Below are 20,386 nucleotides of genomic sequence, written 5' to 3'. Positions count from 1 at the left end.
GGCAGTGCACCATCTGACATGACTTGATGAAACCCTGTCCTAGATTAATCCCAGTAAAATTTAGTTTCTAAATAACACCACAGACCAGTCAGTTGCTTAAATTAGATACCAAAACAATCCTAGGATTACTTACAAAAGCGCATCTCCATTTCAAGCCTGTGCCTCTGTAATCCTCAAGCCAGAATGGCTTCATGAAACGCCTTCTGTGTGGACACAGCTAAGCACATGAGCCTGCTGCTTTTTTCACATTGATTGTGATGATGATAGAAAATTACAGGCCATAAAATACGGTGCAATTACTGTATTTTGAATGGGATGTAACACAGTTTTAAGCCTGTCCTGCCTCTCATGCCAAACATAAACAGATCAAAACTTGTTCTGCCTGAGAACATCTGGAAGAAGGTTAAGTCAGTGGCTACATGACCAATATCCTTCACGTGTGCAGGTGTATGGCTGATGTTTGGTCACACAAGGAGGATAAACAGTCTCAAGACATTCACATGGGGAGCAAGGTGCCTGGATGTCCTTGTTCTTATGAGAGAAAACTCTAGCCCCAAAACAACAGGCTTGAGATGAGCAAAGGCTCCAGTCCTTGCAAGACCAGCACAGCTCTCCAGAAAACCCTTTTATTGACTGAGGCAATTAGAGATGACAGAACATCACAATATTTATGTTGCAAGCACCTTGATTATTCACTGTTTTCTTTTCTTTCAAAATGCACCATCTTAGCAATTGCTGAACCTTTAACAAACAAGTACGAGTTCCATCTGGAACTTTCAGACCCTGGTTTGGAAAGAATTTCACCAGAACACTCCACCATGGGAATGGATTGAAACAGTGCAATATGAACTTTGTCTTGGATGAATACAGAACTGGAAGAAACATTGAAGAACGAACAGAATGAAAAAGAGCCGAAACACTGCAATTCTTAGGAACTTTCAGACTTTAAAATTTAGTAATTTTTAATTAAAATATATAAGTTTTTACAAGCTATTCAAAAGTCTGGATGTCTAATTGCAAGGGTAGGAAACTCTTCATGTGTTTGCATGCTCATTCACTGCATGAACACAATGCATTACTGGAGGAATGCTGCTTTAAGGCAGAGCCCAGCACGAAATAACTAATTACACAGAAAAGGGTGTCATTACAAAAATAAAAAGTGAGGTAGCTAATCACTTTAGCTCCCTCCAGTACCTAAAGGGGCCTACAGGAAACCTTGAGAGGGAGTCTATCAGGGAGTGTAATGATGGAATAAGGGGTAACAGCTTTGAACTAAGAGTGTGGAGATTTAGATTAAATATGAGGAAGAAAAACTTTACTCAGAGGATGGTGAGGCCCTGGAACAGGCTGCCCAGAAAAGTTGTGGATGCTCCTTCCCTGGAGGGTCTCAAGGCCTGGCTAGATGTGGTCCTGGGCAACCTGGTCAGGTGGGAGATGTCCCTGCCCATGGCAGGATTAGTAGGTAGATATTCAGTAATGTCCTTCAGCCAAACCATTCAATGGTTCCATTAATCTATAGATCATATGTAACCTATAGCTTGTTTGCTACACCTCAAGAACACCTTGACCAGTCCTGTTTGTCAGTACTAGCTCTAGGGATAGAAAGTGAACATCTTTATACTTTTGATGATTTCCTTAGACTCTAACAGACTCTGCTGCAGCTTGCCGAAAGCAATGTGCATCAGCAGCCCCATCCCACCCTTTCCAGATACTTGGGTGAAAGCATGCTGCTTGGACCCACAGTTTGTCTTTGGAGAGTGGCCATGTTGTGCTCCTTATCCTTTCTAAGCCTCCAGACTGCTGCCTGCAACTTGCCTCGTCCCTCACCCTCATGCAGCAAGAGATCTGTGCTGAAAATCTCCATGTTGCCCCAGAGGTTTAAGGCAGTACAATCACACAGAGCCCGGTGGACCCTATCTTACTTTATTATTAATTTTTATACATGTATTTGGAAAAAGGGCCTTATCCTTTGCCATGCTTCCTCCTAGACATATTTTAAGATATAATTACACAAACAGGCAAATTCACAATTCTTCCCCTAATCAGTATCTTACCACAGAGTGTAATCCAGAAGCTGAAAACAGAGTTGGACTCATTATAGGCTTCCACCAGACTCTTCTTCTCTCTTACACATGAGGAAGACAACAGCATTTCCTGAAATTCAGCAAAACTGAATTTTCCACCTGGGACTGTACCCTGGGAATAGTACTTAAAAGGATGCAAAGTGGTCTTTCTTGGTAGATCTCATTGAAAACCCTGTTACGCATGATCAAGTTTAGGCTTATCCGCATCAGCATCTTCCAGCTCTTGTAATTGTCACCGGGCAGATAGCTTCTAGCTTCTTGGGACAGTGATCCCAACTGGTGAAACATCAGCATCCAGGACAGAGCAGAGCTGTGCTGCTGTTTGCAGCTGGGAACATCCAGAGCCCAAACACTGGTCAGGAGCTCCACAGAAACTGCTTCTGTCTGGAAATCCATGAGCATGAAAGGCTCGGAGCCCAAAGGCCATGCCCAACTCCTTCAAGGATCTCTACCTACTTACTTAACTTAAATCCTACACAATTCTATGATCATTGGATTAGCCAATTTTCCTCACTTGCCAGACTGACATAAACCCACAAGTGCAGCACCTCAATGACCCTTCCCCCTTTCCCCAACCCCCTCTCCCCTTTTTTTTTCACATAAAGAAGGTAAAGGAGAAAATACCCAAAGGTAAAGGAGAAATCAGCAATTACTGTGACTATCCCACCTCTAGGCATTCTTCTTCATCAGTTCAAGAATTTCTTTGTATATTTGTTCATATACTTGCATACCCCAAAGAAAATCAAAGTGGACAAATTCAGGAATGTACTTTTTGTACGCCACGTTGGTTATACGAGGCAGTGTTATATTTACATCTTCAGGGGCAGAAATCCAGTCCTTGCCACCAAACCATGCAGCAAGTGGTGCTTTCATATTTTCCAGCTCATAGAAGGGCGGCGTGCTCTGGAAAATGAATAACATTGCCTAAGGTCTGGGAAGTCACAGGCAGAATGAAAATATAAAGTACTCTTGATTGCTGCTTAGGATTTCCTTTCTCTCTCAATAAATGGGATGTCAATGGAGGTCCTAACTATGCCTTGAACTCCGATACTTTTTACCAGAGTTTCAAGAAGTCATCAGCGAATGGCATCATTCAACCCCCTAGTGTAAGAAAGGTGCAATCCTATATGATCATGCAAGGTAAATCCCATAAAATTAGGTCTCAGTCACAGCAATACTTACGTTTGAATTTTTGTTTTGTTTTGTTTTTTAAACCGACAAATAAGAATGGATTTCTCTTACCTGGTTGTAGTGAAGCATGTTGTCACTGCCATAATCATAATATTTGAATTCCCCTGTTTGATAGAGCTAGAAGAGGAAGAGAGCTATGTTAATTTTCCATGTATTACAGGGGACCACAAGAGAAACAAAAGCGGGTGAGGAAGGATAACTGGTAGCTTCAAACATCAGTGAGAGGCTATTTGTGATTGCTTATTCTGTTAAGAGCATGAAAGAATAGAAGCAGAACAACACTTGTGATATCGACATAAATCAAATTTCCATTTTGCCTCAGGGTGGACAGCACGACTTGGGGAGGTGCCTTGTCTTTTGGGACACAGAAGCCACAGAAATGCACAGTTCACCTAGCTTACATCCAAGACCTAGGTAAAGTAATGAAGCATTATATCTGAGTATTGAGAAGAGATTCTTGGCAGCTTAGATAGAAGAATGTGTGCCCTGGTTGCTCTCATTCAGCAGGAGGAAATATTACCTGGCGCCAATGTAACATGTTTTTTAGGGATGTTGAATCAGGGTAGTGGGACAGGTAGACATCTATGCGGCTCTGCAAGAAACCATTGGAGACATTTATTCTCTGTGTAGTGGGAAATTTCATGAGGAATACATTTGACCCAGTCCTTTAGCCACACAACAAGTGGCTGTTACTCACACAGGCTAGCTGGGGCTCTTATTTGCACAAAGTACTTTGTCTTATCTCTGTGAAGGCACAACTCAATCCTGTGCCATGCAAACCCACACTGAAGGCAGCAGCATGAAGTGTGCTACAGAGCTCCCTTCAGTGAGCCTAGCAACTTTCATGGGATGTTGGGTCGCATTACGAGTGTACGTGGTTTCAAATCAAAATAGAAATCTGTCTCTTGTAATCCAGACCGTGTTGTAAAGACAGTGTGCAACACATCACAGTATTCTCCTTGTTATTTCTCAAGCACTCCCTGTTTGGGAAATTGAGGAATAACATCAACGCTTTCCTTGAGAAATAATAGATCAACTCCCACCCCATCTCTGTTCTGGGGATCTGTGGTGTGAGTGGCCAGCCCCACAGTCTGCTCCATATCCAAAAGCTGATGAGAACAGGACATTGTTCTTTTCCTGACTGCACATCCACACTAGGCTCTAACAACAGAAAACTGGATCACTTCAGAAGTAATCTGGAGGATACGTACCACGTTTAAGCTGTTGGTGAACCCACCAGGCAAGTACAGGACCAAGGAGCAAAAGCTTTTAAAGAGCGTGTAGCTGCACAAATGGGATGTCACTTGCTTCAGGATCTCATCCTTATCAAAGACCACCGTGCGTCCTAAGATGAGCTGTGAAGTTCAAAGGCATTGGTTGTTGTGGTTCACAATACTTCAGCAGCACTTGGAGGAAAGCTTGCAGAGCCAGGACAGCACTCATAATGGAGATGATGAAAACCTGGACCCTTGTGTTGTGCAGCTGACCCTGCTCAGGAAACCTAAGAACTAGGTTTTGTCTATGGAATCAGAGGAGTGTCAAGGGAGGACCCACCTTAATCAGACCCTCAGGAAGATCAAACACTCTGACCAAGGGTGACTTCATATTTGAACTTGTGGTGATAGGAGCCAGGGCAAAAAACATCTTAATTTTGCGATCCAGCTCAGGAATGGAAGAAAATGCAATGAAACCTGTAGGAGTGAAAAAGAATTAGACCCTGCCCTGCTACTTATGCATGAGTTTTGACTTAAGAATTAGACCATGCCCTGCTATTTATGCATGATTTTTGACTTGAAATTCCTGTGTCCATTGTAAGAACCCCTGGAGCATGCTGATGTCCTGGAACATGCAGATATGAGGGCATGTTGGTGTCCTGACTGGGACCCTTCACTGCTGATGCATTTCAGATCCCAGCTTGACTGTTGAGTCCATCTGCAGCTTCCACAGCCCCTTCTTAAGGTTCTGACAGTGGTGGCATACATCAAAAGTCATTGTCATAACCAGTTTTGGACCACCAACACTCAAAATTTTTTCCATTAATGCAAATTTTTACCCACTTAAATCCTGTGCCCTTGTAAGTACCTGTGGTAGTGCCTTGAGAATAAGCCACGTAGTATAACTGCTCCTGTCCTGTTTTCTGCAGAATATAGTTGATTGTTGCTGGAAGATCATACATGGCCATCTCATGAAAGCTGCAGTGGAGACATAAACAAATTACTGTTGCTGATCTTGAACACTGAGGGTGACAGGCATACGACAGCTTTTGCAAAATGGCATTCCCACCAGCATGTTTGCAGGATCTGTGCTACCACTGCTGAATGGCAATGTTTATTTGCTATTTGTCCCAAAAAAAAAATAGTAGTACATTTACTCTGGAAAGTATCATCTGCCCCTATCACTTGGAGGAGTCCCAGAAGCTCCATGGACACTTTGGAGCAATAATTTTTTTGCAGGAAAAGGCTAAAAGAGCTGTGAGTACAATTGACAGGCTGTGTTAGGGAAACGCTATTTGGAGAGCTGGCTAGGGCTGGGGCAGACACAGGCACTCTGATTGGATCTTAGTGATGGAGCCACTTCTTCAGCTTAGGGAAACTGCAGGACCAGGATCAGAGCCTAACAGAAAGCACCAGATTCCGTCCGCCTTTCCAAAAGCACTCCCAGGAAGATCTAGTGGCATTTCTGCAGCTTCGATTAAAATACCTGTAAGATGAATATTTCTCACTGTGAAATTCAAACTCTTTGTGCTTTCGTGACCAGCTGTTCCCCCTGCTGTTTCCTATCCAGACATCATAGCCAGCATCCGCAAGGATGAAGCCCAGGCTTCTGTTGGGCAGGTTTGTAACCCAGTTACTGCCCTCCAACACCAGGCCATGCTGCAGGAGCACTGCAGGTTTAGGAGCTGAAAGAAGAAGCAAAAGATTGTTTTCTCCAGCTGCTAACATAAGTCACTATTTACACTTCAGATAACTTTTTGGCACCATCCCAATGGAGAATTGACTACGGTGCACAGCACAGTCCTGTCACAAGGACATAGGTACTCGGGGGACCCAAGAGAACCTCCACTCATTTCTGCTTGCCATATGGCAGATCCCAGATCCCAGTTAAGAACTTTTTGATGAGGGGTCAAAAAAGCCTGAACTGCTATAGAGTAGAAGCGTGTATAAAAAGATTTAGTTTGGAAAGGACCTCTTTGCTCCAACCCCTGGTGAAAAGGGGTAATTTTTTTTGGACACTCAGTGTAAGACCTACATTTCTGCCCCGGGCAGCTGAGGACTTGAATGGAAATCTGGCTGCTTTTTATACTTACTTGTCAAGTTCATATTCCAATTCTCCCATTTTCCCAGGAGAGTGACAGCCTGCCAAGACTGGGACATTACCCTCTCCACTTTGAAACAGTGGTGCAAGTGATGCAAGTGATGGCAAGAAAGCCATCAAAATGGTGAGATAGCATCAAATTGGACGTGAGGTTTATTATAGCTAATAAATGACTCATAACTGCTCCACCAGGAATACCTTCACTCAGTACATGGGTCCATAATCCAGCTTCCCTTGTGCCTCACATCATGGATTTCGCTGGCTTTGAAAGTCTGGGATGAGATTTCTTTGCCCTATTAATTTTCCTTATCATTCTATTCCTCTTTGTAGTAGTTCCCACAGAACCAACAAAGTTGGCACGGTTGGCATCTGCTTTTGTTTCTCTCTTGAGGGGCATCTCTGCAGGGATGCTTCACTGAGGACCCAGCCAATGGTGACGAAGCCCTACTCTTGGCCTCCTCCAACCAAGGAATGTTTTTGGGGCCCCAGGGCCCAGCAGACCTTCTTGTGGCACTTACGGTGGCAGAACATGCTGGATCCCGGTGTTTCTGCTTCATGGGAGGCACTCGAGCTTCCAGAATTATCTTTGCCATGAGGAATCCTCTGTAAGGTAAGGTAATAGCCATCTTCTGTCACCACTTCATGCTCCTCATAGGGGTACCCGTGGTAGTGAACAATTTCACCCTACAGAAAGGGAATGACAACATTGGACAGATCCTCAGGGGATCTCCATCCCAGAGCAGTGCCACACCAAGCAATGGATGCCCCGACCCAAAGACAGTGCTGTCAGCAGGAGATTGGAACAGTGACCTCCCAGCGTCCTTTCCACCCACACTGTGTAAACACCGTGACTTCAGCGAAAACCTTTGGCAGCAGCAAGTTTCTCAAACTCCCTGAACAGGTCTGGTAAAGAAGGGCCCACAACTGACTTTTATTTTGCAGTCAGCGCTTGTGAAGAGCCAGGCAGCAACAAAAGCAAAGTTCCAAGCTTGGACCAAACCTGTTCACCTAGCTCAGCTCCCTAAAAAGTCTGCTGTAAATCTCAAAGCTTTAATAAACCCCCGTCTCAAACCCTGGTAAAGGTGCACGTGCAGAGACCATAGGTCTTACTTAGGCCATGACAGTAAATAACTTGCATGCCCAAGATTTCGGCTTTTTAGGGGAACGGATGACAACAGGAAAAGAGCAGAGGGAAGTCAAGACTTACAACGTCCATAGACACCTCAGGGCTTGCACTGGAACTTTCAGTAGTACAGATTAAGTAAGTAATGGCGATGAACAGCCACATCATGGTTCTCTGCAAAATATCATCAACACGGCGAACAGACAAGACATTGATTTCACTGACATAGAAGATAGGGATGGCATTTGACAAGTGCTATACTTTTATTAGGATATTAACACAATCCCTAGATAGATAATTTTCAAGTCGAAATTCTCCAAATTGTTCTAAAAAATGTGCTTATCTTGAGCAATGTTGAATAATGCCAGAGTCTAAACCACATCTCATTTTAACCACATGTTCTAAGTCAGATCCTTTTATTTAGAAAAATAACTTACATGCACATTCACATCTGTTTATACATCTTTACCTATTGGAGAAAATCTGGTCTTTGAGGGGACTCCACATCTTAACTGATGTTTTGGATAGTCAGAAGAATAGATTATTTGCTAATTGAACCAGTCAAAAGTAGATTACTCACTTTTAAATTTCAGGATAATAGAGGCTTTGTTCATAATATAAACTTTTTGGTAGGTGCTTGTTAGAGTTGAAGGTAGGATTTTAGAGAGTAGGACACACTGGATTTGCTCTGGTTTCAAAATAGAATTTTGCAGGTTTTTCAAGTCTGGAAAAAGAGCTGTGTCAAGCACCAGCCAAACGCACAGGTGGACTGGCATTGGCATGCCCATATGCTGCATCCATCCCACTTGCAAAATATCTTCTTGGCCACAGACAGCAGCTTGCACTGCTCTCTTTGCTTGTATCAAAAAGCATAGCAAGGATGGACAGAAAGAATCAGAAAGAATTTCTGGGATGCAACGTCACAGGAATACTATGCAAATTCAAAAGAAGAGCCTGGCACGGGATGACCATCCAGGGAAAACATTCCTTCTGTGAAGTTAAACCCTAAGGACACGTCTCTCAGCAGCCCCCGGTGAACCCCAAAAGGATTAGCAAAGGGAAACCCCACTCACCAGCATGTTCTTGACCCCCAGACATCAAAGCAGGGAGCATTACCTGTTGGGTCAGCTTCAGTAGGATGGATTCCTTCTTTCCTCAGGTCCGCTCTTGCCAAGCTGTTATCCTCTCTGCTCTGTGCAGCCAGGAGTGCCACGGGTCACTTCTCCCCTAATCCTTTCTTCCACTAGGGTGTAATTTACCTGAGGGCTGGAATCAGTCTGGAATGAGAAACCCCTCTGACATGGGCTTGCGTGGGAATATTTTGCTGAAGAACAGGCAAGAGCTGTAACAAATTGGTTATTCCCATCTGATGCAGCACAGCATAATCCAGTGTTGCCTGTGACCTCAGTGGAGCCAATATGCTGCCCTCAGACCACTCTCCACCTGCATTGGTGTGGATCTGCTGTATGGAGAGGGAAGGGACTGGGATGAAGCTGCCCTGTGCTCCCACCTGTATGTTCACACTGGCTGAAGACACTCTTTGTAGAGACAGCGTGGGCTGCGGGTGGATTTTTGGCAGCACTGCCTTCCAAGATGCCTCCGCTCCTCACCAAGCTGCCCACACACCTGCACATTGCAGCAAACTGGCTTTCAGGGAGCAGCACACTCTGGGGCTTCATCTGACTCCATTCCCTCTCCTGTTGTTGATACTTGACAGGTCTGGCCAAGCAACTCTTGCTAAAGGACAGGCATGAGCTCTTTGGGAAGCCTAAATATCAAGCTCACCTCAATCCTGAGCTGTAAGCACTGCTTTTCACCACAGACGAGCTGAGGCAGAGCCAGGAGCCCTCCGAGCCTCACCTCTACGAATAGTGAGTCAGATCCAAATCTGATTTGTCCCTGTGCGGAAAGGAGGAAAGGCAGAAAAACAGGATCAAGAATGTGAAGGTGAGAAACCACGCCTCCTGCCTCCCAGCACCTGTCAAGACGAGACATAATTCACCTTTCTTTTGGGGAGAGGCCATCAGACTCCTGGCCTGGCTACAGGCTCTTCTGGCCCAGCTATGGACACTCTTGACCTATCTATGGCCTCTCCTGGTCCCTCTCACCACGTATGGAGCTGTATTACTTCCCATATTACTTGAGCCTGATGGAAGGAGAGCAGAGGAGCTGAACCTTGTGCTCCCAGCGCTTTCCAGCCCAGGGCGCACAGTCTGGATGCACTCTTACTGTGGGATGGGGACTTTCCAGACATGGTCCGGTACATCTGCCAAGGCTGCTGCATTACCAGGACAGAGCATTTTCCCCAACCCTTCTGTCCCATTCCCTGCCCATATCTCACTGCCAGCACTGCAGCCCCACAAATAAATCCTGGTCTTCCTAAAGCACTGATAGCATCGGGCTGGAAAGCCTCCAGAATGACCCCAACAAGCCAAGAATTATTGCATGGGCTCTTAGGACATGAACGAGCCCATAAAATCAGCTACTGAGATCTCCTGAAGCATCAGCATCAGCTTGCTCAGAGGCTTATCTGCCATCTGCTGAAATAAGACTGCGTGCTGCAGCCTGTAGTGGATGGGACATCTAGGCTGCGTTTGCATATCCAGTCATCCATAGCGTTGCAGAAGGGGTTTGTATCCAACAACTGCAGCTTCGACCTGACAAATTTGTTGATATTTTTATCCTTTCTTCTAAAAAAAAAAAAAAATACTTTTTTTCCTTATTTTTCCTGTTGTTTGTATTTGTTACTGGATAAATGTTGTATTTCTCTTACTTGTCCAAAACAACAACTAAAAATAAATCCTCTACAAAATCAATATAAAATAAATAATTCTAAACTTAAAAGCCAAGCTCATCTTATAAGTTGCAAAATATATCTTGTTTTCCTCTAACAACAATCAAAGCCTACCAAAAGGAAGAGAAAGAAAGGGCTTAGTTTGAAGGCATCCACAAATCAAACATTTGGACTGCTTCATAATCACTGGAACATATCAGATCCCTGCAGGACTGATGTGAATTGGTGCGAATGTCTTGCACATGTAGGTTTTATCTGCCTGTAGTGCAGGGGGACATGACTTCTGTCTGGCTGTGAACCAGCAAAGAGCCACTGAACTAATAGGAAAAACTCCTTTACCTCATGGACACTCAGGGCTCAGCAAAAGCTGTTTCTGACTGCCAGCTGCCTTGTTGGTAGCCACTAGGGCATAAGGAAAGTTTGAACTGTTTTGAGTTCTGAAATCGAGTTCTCAGAGATTTTAGGATGTGTACATTCTTTGAACTTCAGTTTTCTCAAGATTTTTTTTTTCAAAGCTTTGAAGCTGTCGTTGCCATTTGAAAGCATGCTTTGAATGCAATTTTTTATTTTTATTTTTTAAAGATATACAACCTTTGGAAAAGAAGCTAAAGCCAGCATCTCTCCTTTGACAAAAACCAAATCAGATCAAGTTGACAGCAATGTTTGCTAAGCCTTCTGCTCTTGGAGGGGCTTTCTGTAGGGCCACCAACACCAGGAGCCGCACAGGGGCAGGAGACTTTGGAGAAAGAAGGCCACCAAGCACCCTTTCTCCTCACAGACTTGCAAGGTCCAAGAGTGCCCAAAGGCATTTTAGTTGCTCTTTCCTAAATTGCTCAGAACGACTTGCTCTTTGGCCAGCCGCTGTCTGGTCTCATAAACGCAGAAGTCTTGGACTGAGCGTTCTGGGACGGTGATGTTCTAAGGAAGAGGGACGTTCTGGACAGCAGGGGGTGCTGTGAAAGCACTTGAGAGAGGAACTCGAAATTGGTCACCCCACATCTGTAGCCCACAGCAGAGCTCAGGTGAGCTCAGCAGGTGGAGGTGGTGATGGAAGCCAGGGTACAGGGCATTTGTTCCCCAGTACCACCTGTAGTTTGGCTATGCATCTCTCAGAAAGTGGAGGAGACACAGTATGGTGGAAGCCAGAAGTAAGTCTCTTCATAGTTCCCTCCACATGCTCTAGTTGGTAATGAAGCTCACTGCTGCTTCTTTTAGCCTATCACTATCTAACTGTATAAAAAAGTTCTTTTCCCTCCTGTTTATAATTTTCCTTTAAATATTGGAAGGTTGTAATGAGGTCTCACTGGAGTCTCTCTTCTCCAAGCTGAACAAACCCGGGTCTGTCAACCTTTATTCATGGGGGAGGTGCTCCAGTCCTCTGACCATCTTTGTGGATTTCCTCTGGAAAATGTGTGCCAGAGGAAACATTTTCCTCTGGGGGAAAATGTGCTGGGGGCGCCAGACTTGGATACTTCAGTACTTCAGACGAGGCCTCACAGGAGTAGAGAGGGACAGTCCCCTCCCTTGCTTCGCTGGCCCCACTTCTTCTGGTGGCACCCAGATACAGTTGGCTGTGTGGGCTGCAAGCACACACTGCTGGCTCATGTTATGGACCATTGGACCATTGGACCCATTGGACCCGTAGGTCCTTCTCAACAGAGCTGTTCTCAATGAGCAGAGCAGGCTGAGGGGGCCTCGTGGTAGCCATTGCAGGCTCAGTGTTGTGAAAAGGAGGGGATAAGGTTTTGAGGTGTGACTGGATTAGTATCAGATCATCAAACCATGTTGGTGGAGTAGTGGAAACAATGTGAGGGCTCTGGAGGCTGGAGCAGAGATCCACGGGCATCACAAGAGGACTGGTCTCAGCATGGTCTTGGCTGTGCCATGAACAGAGAGCAGGGAGAGTGGTGGGACAGAGGCAGCTTTCTTGTGCCTGAAGGTGCCTAGCACTACCAGCTACTTGATACCAACTTTGATACCAGCTCCAGGGTTCCAAGAGATCCTTCCCAATGAGCAACATGCCAAGGAACTGGTTCCTGTAGGTGAGAGTTGACAGTTGTGCTTTCCAGCATCTCATCCAAGTGCTGATCTGCCTTAGCTGTCCAGCCCTTTCTTGAGTGTCACTCTTCTTGGTCTTAGAACAAAAGAAGGCAGCATCCTTTGGACCTGATGCTAGAGTGTTTTATTGGAATAGACGGGTTGTAATGGGCCCTCATTGGACCAGTCTTTAGTGAAAGGGATCTCCCTGCCCTACACAGGCTTCTGGAGACTTCTGAAACTTTGGAAAGAAGTGTTAAGATGAGCTCTTGTGAGGCTTTATGATGAGCCAGCATGGGAATGGGGTCAAGGGCAAAAGACAGGGAATTCAAGAGTGATACCATCCACGAATCAAATGTAGGTCTCAGCAGACATGGGCACCTTAGGCTGCCCTGAAGGTTTTGGGGAGCTGTGAGGAATGACCACCACTTTTGAATGACCGGAAGCACTACCAGATATTGATGAGTGTGCAGAGCCCCACCAGACACACACAATGTTACTCAGATTGTATGCTTGAAGGAAGAAATTCCTGCAGTTTATGGAGAGAGAAGACAAAATGTAATGTTTTCTCTGCACAAACGGGCACTGACAGGTGCAGAAGATCTCAGGAGGAAAGACAAATGGGAAACCCATTCACAGGTTCACAGGTAATGCACCTGATCCCTCTACTCTGGCCTCATAGCCCTTCTCTCTTTTGTTTCATTTCTACAGACCAGAAAAGCAGCATCTCTGGTCCTGTCTCCCTGGATGGTGTCTGGAGAGAACCCTCTGTGCACAGAGATGTCCCCACCTTGCAGAGCTCCTGACACACTCATCCGTGCTGTCCCACCAAAGCTTCTGCTCAGAGGCTTGCTCATCTGTGGTCTTTTGGTCCAATGATTTGTGAGTCGATCATGACTTGGGGAGTACCTCCTGCTGTGTTTCAACAGGTTAGGTTGAACAGACCCCTGTAGGTCTCCAGCTAGTCTCAAAGCAGGGCAATTTTCTAGCCAGATTAGGCTATTCCATACTTTGTCCTGCCCAGTTTTAAGCATCTTCACAAATGGACATCCAGGACTTGTTCCATTGCTTGATTGCATTTACTAAGATTTTCCCCACTAAAATCCAGATGTATTTCTGGGCCTTTCACCAACTGCTGATCTTATCCTGCAGGTCACTGGGCAAAAGGTGGTTCATTATGATGACCTTTCTTGGGACATTTGAGAGGTGTTGAGGCAGGAAATACCATTCCTGTTACACTGTAGGATCATTAGAAGTCATTAGACTCTCTGCTCTGTACAGAAGTAGCTTGTCCCACATGGGAAGCCGTTGCAAAAGTTTCCCCTTCTTAATATCCAGTAATATCTCAAATATCTTATGCTCCAGCAATTGCATGCCAGTGGCTTTCCCTGCCACTTCTTAACCTTTTACTTGTATCTACATTCTTCTTGGGTAACTCTGGTTAAGACTTTCAGTGCAAGGTAACAATGTCTTGCATAAAAGGAGCCTTGGATGATACAGTTGATAATCAAATATTATTTAACTATGTGGCACTTCTCAGTATTTTTTTAACTCTCCTTTCCTGCTTTGTCAGGTCCAAGTTTGAAAGTTTATTTGAGGCCAGGGCTCCTTGCACTGGCATTCCTAGGTTAGTATTTTGCTACCACCATGTAGTCATTCTCTATGCAGGAGAGGCTGCAAACATGGCCATATGGACTGAATAGGAATGCAGAGGGCAGTGAAGTCACGAGCAGAGGTGTTTGTAGGTGTCCGAGTTCCTGCAAATAATTTGTACATCTTGTGCTAAACATACTCTGCTGAATTTGCTCTATCCACCAGAAGTACTGGAGATACATGCTCTGGTTTACACAAGCCTCTGTAACAGAGTTTGGAAAAAGACTACGAAACAAGCTTGCAGATAAATAAACTCTGCTGTTCAGATTGCTCAGACTTCTGTCAGCCTGGTCTGAGTCCTGACATTTGTGCTCCAAGAAACCACGTGTTACCAAACCAGGCCACTTCCTCCAGGACCTTGGTTGACTGTGGGGAAAAGGACTTGTAATTAAACAAAGCTCTTGCTAGTGTCACATCCTGCTATTTCACACAAGTGTTTCAGTTTAAGAAAACAAACAATAATTCTGCCTATGAAAACCACAATAAGCATGGGTTCATCCATGGGTTAACTTTGACAAAGAAATATGCTAAGAAAAGGTGGTGATACAGCACCAAAAAAGTGAGAAGCACTTGTGCCCCATTATGTCTTCTGTTGTGCTGGATTGATCTACTTGATCTCCTCCAACCAATGTGACACTGTCCTTCCAGGTCTGTGGATATGCTTGGTCTACAGAAGACTAAGGCAGGAGATCTCCATGGCCTGGAGAGCAAGCTGGAGAGCAACACCAACTGCTTTGAGAGCATTGAACAAACTCAGCTCTTAACAGTGAGATCCTCCTGCTATATGGGAATGGATTGCTTGGGTTCTCAGGAAGGATGATGGAGTTTGTGTTGGCATCATAATTCAACAAAAAATTATCTTCTGTGTGTCCTATTCAAGCCTCTCCAAAATTCCCATAGTTTTCCTACCATTTCCAAGTCTTGCTCAACACCTTGAGATGAGGGAGAAGATGCTATTTTTTTCTCCCAGAGGAAGCTTAGTCTTGAAGATTGAGCGGACAATCTTCTGCTACATCCCTTGCCAGAAATCTCCACTCCAAGTAGCTTCTTGGCTCTCGTGTGGCACGTGACTGTGCTTGAATAACCTCCTGGAACAAATACTTAATGTTCACCGAGTTGGAACTCGGAGGACAACTGGTGTAGGACAGGAAAGGTTAAATGGGAAAGGAGCTGTCACAGGGTGACCAGGACAACGCAAAACCCCCAAGAGCCCAGGAATGCATATTGAAGCTCCTTGCAAAGGCATGACCTTCTGTGGAGACCTACTGTTGGCAAAACACGGTGGTTGTTTGTTCAGATCGAATCACTAACTGGGAGTCCTCCATCAGACTGGTGACTCCTGGGACTTGCGCAATCTACAGTCAGGAGGAACCATTCTTAACTAATGTCTGAAATGAAAATCCAAATCTGACAGTGGATTTTACTACGTCAAATGGGCAGGTGTCTACCAGCTTTGGCCAAAAGAGTTCCCAGGAGAAGATATTGTGTACATCAGAAATAAATAAAAAATAATATTACTGCAGAAGCTGGTAAAGAAAGCGAAGTGCAGCCCTGGCCTCAAGTCCTCATTTCCAGTGGGCAGCTGCTTTTGCAGTAAGCTCTTGAGGGTCCATGGCATGAGGATCTGGATTTCTGAAGTTCCCACACTGACTTTCTCCACTTCTCAGCAAGTGGAAGGGGACTCAGCTCTACTCTGAAGATGCACCTGGATGGGATAACCAGTACTTCAATCTCAGCAAGTACCACAGAGGAGAAATGCAGTATAGACTAGAAACTCTTAATGCATTAACTGCTTGCTCAGGGATGATTATACCAAGTGCTGGACTGGTTCTGCTTGTTTTCATTCCCCTGGTTTTGCTGCTCTGCAGTCATGCAGATCCACCCCTAGCCAGAACCCCATGGTGTCAAGCAGGAAGCTGGGCTGGAGATCCCATAGTTTCCTTCCTGCACCACTGATCTCCTGGTAGGAGAAATGGTAGGACAGGAAGATGTCTAATTGTAGGAATCTACAGAGAGCTGATGGTCAAGCAGTGTACATGAGATTTACTTTGTCCTCTGGATTTCCATGCCAGTCTGTCTGTCAACATTACGTATTTATTCTTTGCTGGGTAAGCCTCTTTCCTTTTGACCTAGGCACAGTTGTATTACTTTCTCTAGGCAATGTCATCAGCCTTTGCCTGCTGCTGGCATGCAGTGCTGGCAAGTGTTACCAAGAAGTATCAAAGGTAGGGAAGATACAGGTGAACACATTTGTCAACACTGGAACACGTTGCCCTTCAGATTACAGAAGAGGAGGCTGCAATCCATATGCAGAGCTATGCAAAAAAACGCAGTTGTCAGATGTGGATATTCTGGATGATGTGCTCTTTACCCAACAACTCGTTATCTCCTTTCAAAATGGAATGCTTTGCTCTTGCCCTCTTTGAGGTTCAAAACACCCTTCCTGAATTATCCTGGAGGGGAAGAGCAGGCAGTGTGATTGCAGAGAGGTCAGGTTTCGTGTCCGTGATGGACAAACCTCAGCCTCTGTGTGTGCCTTTATAAGCCAAGTTAACCAGCTCACTTGTTGTCATTGTCCTTCCCAGCTGCACGGACGGGCCTGAAGCGGAAGGTCAGGTTGAGCTGAATCGTGTACTTTCCTTCTAGCTCATGCTGTTGCTGAAAGAAATGTTTCCAACGGAGTCAAAAGGTGTTCTTTGTTGCTCCAGCTATTCATTTCTGCTTCTAGAGACACACATCAAGAAATGGAGCATTTTGGTCTCTGTAGCAGTTTCCTGTAGAGAGTCTGCTTTGCAGTTCTGCATCTGAGCATTGTGGGTTTTGTGAGCATCAGCTCTGCTGCAGTGAGCTTAGGGAGTAATGCAAACCTCATGGCTCTGGTTGGACATTTCTCCGATTCTCTGTCCCTTCTGAGGGCATGTATGTGTCTCCTCATCAATAGCTTTGGCTTTGTTGGATCCTGCTTGTGTTATGGTCTCTCTTCTGAGAAGGGCACTGCTGGGCTTTTGTCAAATGTGTGGGCTGTTGGTGTTTTCTAGTAGACTCTTTTGTTTAGTGCTGGCGGGTGAACACTGGCAGGACTCACAGCTGGGTTAATGGACCCACAATATCTGGGGTCTGAGCTCAGAAGTGCTTTTAGGTGCTGCAGAAGCTCCAAAGAAGATGAAATGGGATCTGATGGGAGTGCTCTGCTGACGGGAGCAGGGGATGCCCTGCTGCAGGCTGGCTCTGGAATGCACTCTAGTACCTGGGGTATTTTCTAGGAATACTGATGAAAATTAGATGCCTTGCATGCAGGAGATGTGGACCATCATTTCATTTGGGCCGTATGTGATCATACCCTGTACGTATTCTGAAACCCTACTGCCTATTAATGAACATGCTGAATGCTACAGGTATGCACAGTGACTAATCTCTTTCCTTCCTCCTTTGGCACAGAGGTTTGATCTCTTGGGATGGCAGGACAAGTTGCTAAACATAAATGGGTAAATGGCAGAGTGCCAGTGCTCTCACTGACACTTGTGGGCTTTTAGTCAGAGCTTGTTCTAGGTCTGAGCTATCGAGGTGTAATATTTAAATAATGTTGACTTGGAAAGCAGAGCCTTCAGTCACGTCCTCCAGGATGTATGCAACATCTTAGTGCTTCTTCCTACTGACAGAACCCACTGCTCAGCTGGGTGAGGAGATGGGCCGCTGCATTTTGGAGGGGACTTCTGCAAGTTTTTGGTCCAAATACTATAAGTTGACCATCCCCTGTGTTAGATCAGACCAGCCTGTGTACAGCCAAGCCTTGGAAACTAAAATGTAGATCCCTCCTTCCCTGTTACCTTGTCCCAAGGCAGCTTGCATGTCCTACACTGTTGCATGCAGTCTGAACTTCCTGCATAACTTCCTCATTACAGCACCTACTTCTTCTTCATCAGCCTCAGACTGGCTGGCCAGTACAGGGCTTACAGCTCTTCTGGACAGGCAAGGGAATCTTTCTGACAAATGTAGAAAAGCAGGCTCTCTTGGCACAGCATCTCTGAAGCAGCCTTGCTGGTCTTTGGCAGTTTAGTAGCCATCTTAATGGCAATGGCTACAAAAAAAATAATCATCATTTAAAGGTAAATAAATGATGTTGCAGTACCTCAAACTCAACGGACAAGGGGTAAGCACTGCTTTTCATTCACTGCCACATTTTACTATTTTTATAAGAAAATGCTACAATAAGTTGATTACAAACAATTCTGCCCACCCCAAAAAGGGAAAGAAACTGTTTCCTAAGTAGGATGTGCAGCAGGAAAATACAACTGGAATGAAAACCTGGGGTGAGTTTTGCAACAGGACAATAGTGCTGAGAAGATATTGTTATAACCTGTGGGGGAGGACTCGCCTGACATCTGCTAATTTCTATGCAGGCCAGGCTTCTCGCTCCTTGTGATCCTGAGGTACCTATTTCAGTAATATGGTCTGTCTTTGACTCCCCTGGGCAGGGCCTGGTTTGGGAAGCACTGAAACCTGGGGTTTGGTGAGCAGCAACACCGACACACTAATACACCTGCACAAACACAAAGCTGGGTACTAGCTAGCAGTAATGGATGTGGCCCTCAGACTTATGCTGACAACATTCTACATTGGCAAGGCTGTAGTTAGGTGTAGAGACCTCAGTCAGCCATGATGGGTGTGGCTGTGGCCTCCTGCCTTCATGTGTCCCCTTCATCCCCTGGGGACACTCAGGCAATGTTTGACGGTGCCCCTAGTACTCCATCTTGTTCACACCAGCCCCATTCCCCTAGGTGTGACAGAGAAGAGAGATGTGGCTGCTGTTGGTGGCCCTGGGCCTGGTCCAGGAGCTGGCTGATGCCATCCCACGTGGAGCACTGAGCCATGAAAACCCTGAGCAGTTCATGAACATTGTAAGTGCCGCAGGAAAGAGTCCTCCCCAAGATACCCTGTTCTCTGCCTGCTGTCAGCCTTGTTGGGAAGAACATGGGATGTTGTCCAGAAGCAAGTTTTTCTGATTTTTCTGCTGGTATTTCTCACTTCATGCCTTCTGCATGAAGTTGGCTACTCTCTGGTGGTCCTCCAGAATGGATGGGTCTGTCGGTGCATGTGAAGGTGGCACCGGGCCACGATGGCATGTTGTGACCATGTCAGCCTCAGCATGTTGGACAGCAGCAGGTCACCTCTTCCACTGCCCTTCTGTCCCTGCAGAGTGAGAAGATCCACTTCCACGGGTACCCCAGTGAGGAGTATGATGTGCTGACTGACGATGGCTATTTCCTCAGTGTGAACCGGATTCCCCATGGCAGAGGCAACACTGGGGGCTCGGGTGAGGTTGATTTCACTAGGCAAATAGCACAGTTATGAACCTGTTCAGAGACAAGACTATGTACAGGAGGAAAGTTGTGCAAAGCATACTTTCCTGGGGCAAACCCTCAGCCCTGGATCAGGGTTTCCTGACATCTCAGAGGCAGAGATCTCAAATATTCACTGAGATCCGTGAGGATATTTTCTTTCCATCGAGGAAGGGATTTTCTTGTGTAAAGTATCTGATTTTTTCTCATTCAGGATCCAGGTCACCTGTGCTGATAGTGCATGGGTTCAGCTTAGATGGTGGTGACTGGGTGGATAATCTCCCTGATAGCAGCCTGGGCTTCATCCTGGCGGATGCAGGGTATGACGTATGGATTGGAAACTGCCGGGGCAACAGCTGGTCCCAACGGCACCTGAACCTCTCTGTCGACCAGGAGGAGTTTTGGGACTTCAGGTGAGGAAGAGCATGAGGATTGGGCCAGGAATCAGGGCTGCTGGTGTTACCCACCCCAAATCCTTGGGAAGTTGCAGACAGATGGAGAGTGGGAAATGGGCATCCTCTCCAGCCCCTCTTTTGCTTTCCAGCTTCCATGAGATGGCTATGTATGATGTCCCAGCCATGGTGAATTTCATCCTGCAGCACACAGGGCAGGAGAAGCTTTTCTACATTGGTCATGCTCAGGGCAACTCTCTGGGTGAGTGGGAACAAGGAGCTGGATGTGCAAAGAGTTTACTATGTGTTATGCCTTATTCTAGCTTTAGATATGCTCCCCCTCCCCTTCTCTTCTAGCAGAAGTTCATTTTTTCAGAGGAAAAGATCACCTGTTCCCACCTACCCCAGCTCTGAGCTGCTAGTCAAATCTCCTTCTGAAGGCTCATTTTCTAACACAC

At 45.6% G+C, this 20,386-nt stretch overlaps 2 protein-coding genes across 2 annotated transcripts in view; one reads left to right on the top strand and one right to left on the bottom strand.

The window, feature by feature from the left end:
• Window positions 1-1,014: 1,014 nt before the first annotated feature.
• Window positions 1,015-10,126, bottom strand: LOC100542016 (lipase member M-like). The gene is made up of 11 exons (XM_031554343.1): window positions 9,499-10,126; window positions 8,830-8,979; window positions 7,798-7,887; window positions 7,109-7,274; window positions 5,976-6,174; window positions 5,358-5,467; window positions 4,830-4,966; window positions 4,487-4,630; window positions 3,796-3,867; window positions 3,327-3,392; window positions 1,015-2,987 (listed from the first exon to the last, which is right to left on the bottom strand). Exons 3-11 carry the CDS (start codon window positions 7,879-7,881, stop codon window positions 2,754-2,756), a joined length of 1,212 nt encoding a protein of 403 aa, XP_031410203.1. The 5' UTR covers window positions 7,882-7,887; window positions 8,830-8,979; window positions 9,499-10,126; the 3' UTR covers window positions 1,015-2,753.
• Window positions 10,127-18,517: 8,391 nt separating this feature from the next.
• Window positions 18,518-20,386, top strand: part of LOC100544185 (lipase member M-like) — a 5,837-nt gene continuing 3,968 nt past the window's right edge. Inside the window, exons 1-4 of the mRNA XM_010714155.2 lie at window positions 18,518-19,095; window positions 19,394-19,511; window positions 19,751-19,949; window positions 20,081-20,190. Coding sequence (XP_010712457.1) covers window positions 18,994-19,095; window positions 19,394-19,511; window positions 19,751-19,949; window positions 20,081-20,190 — 529 coding nt within the window. The 5' untranslated portion in view covers window positions 18,518-18,993. The remainder of the gene's footprint in view (window positions 19,096-19,393; window positions 19,512-19,750; window positions 19,950-20,080; window positions 20,191-20,386) is intronic.

Source organism: Meleagris gallopavo, chromosome 8, assembly GCF_000146605.3.
Source record: "Meleagris gallopavo isolate NT-WF06-2002-E0010 breed Aviagen turkey brand Nicholas breeding stock chromosome 8, Turkey_5.1, whole genome shotgun sequence".
Classification (NCBI taxonomy): domain Eukaryota; kingdom Metazoa; phylum Chordata; class Aves; order Galliformes; family Phasianidae; genus Meleagris; species Meleagris gallopavo.
Note: the sequence above shows the minus strand (reverse complement) of the source record. Positions and strands in the feature narration are given on the sequence as shown.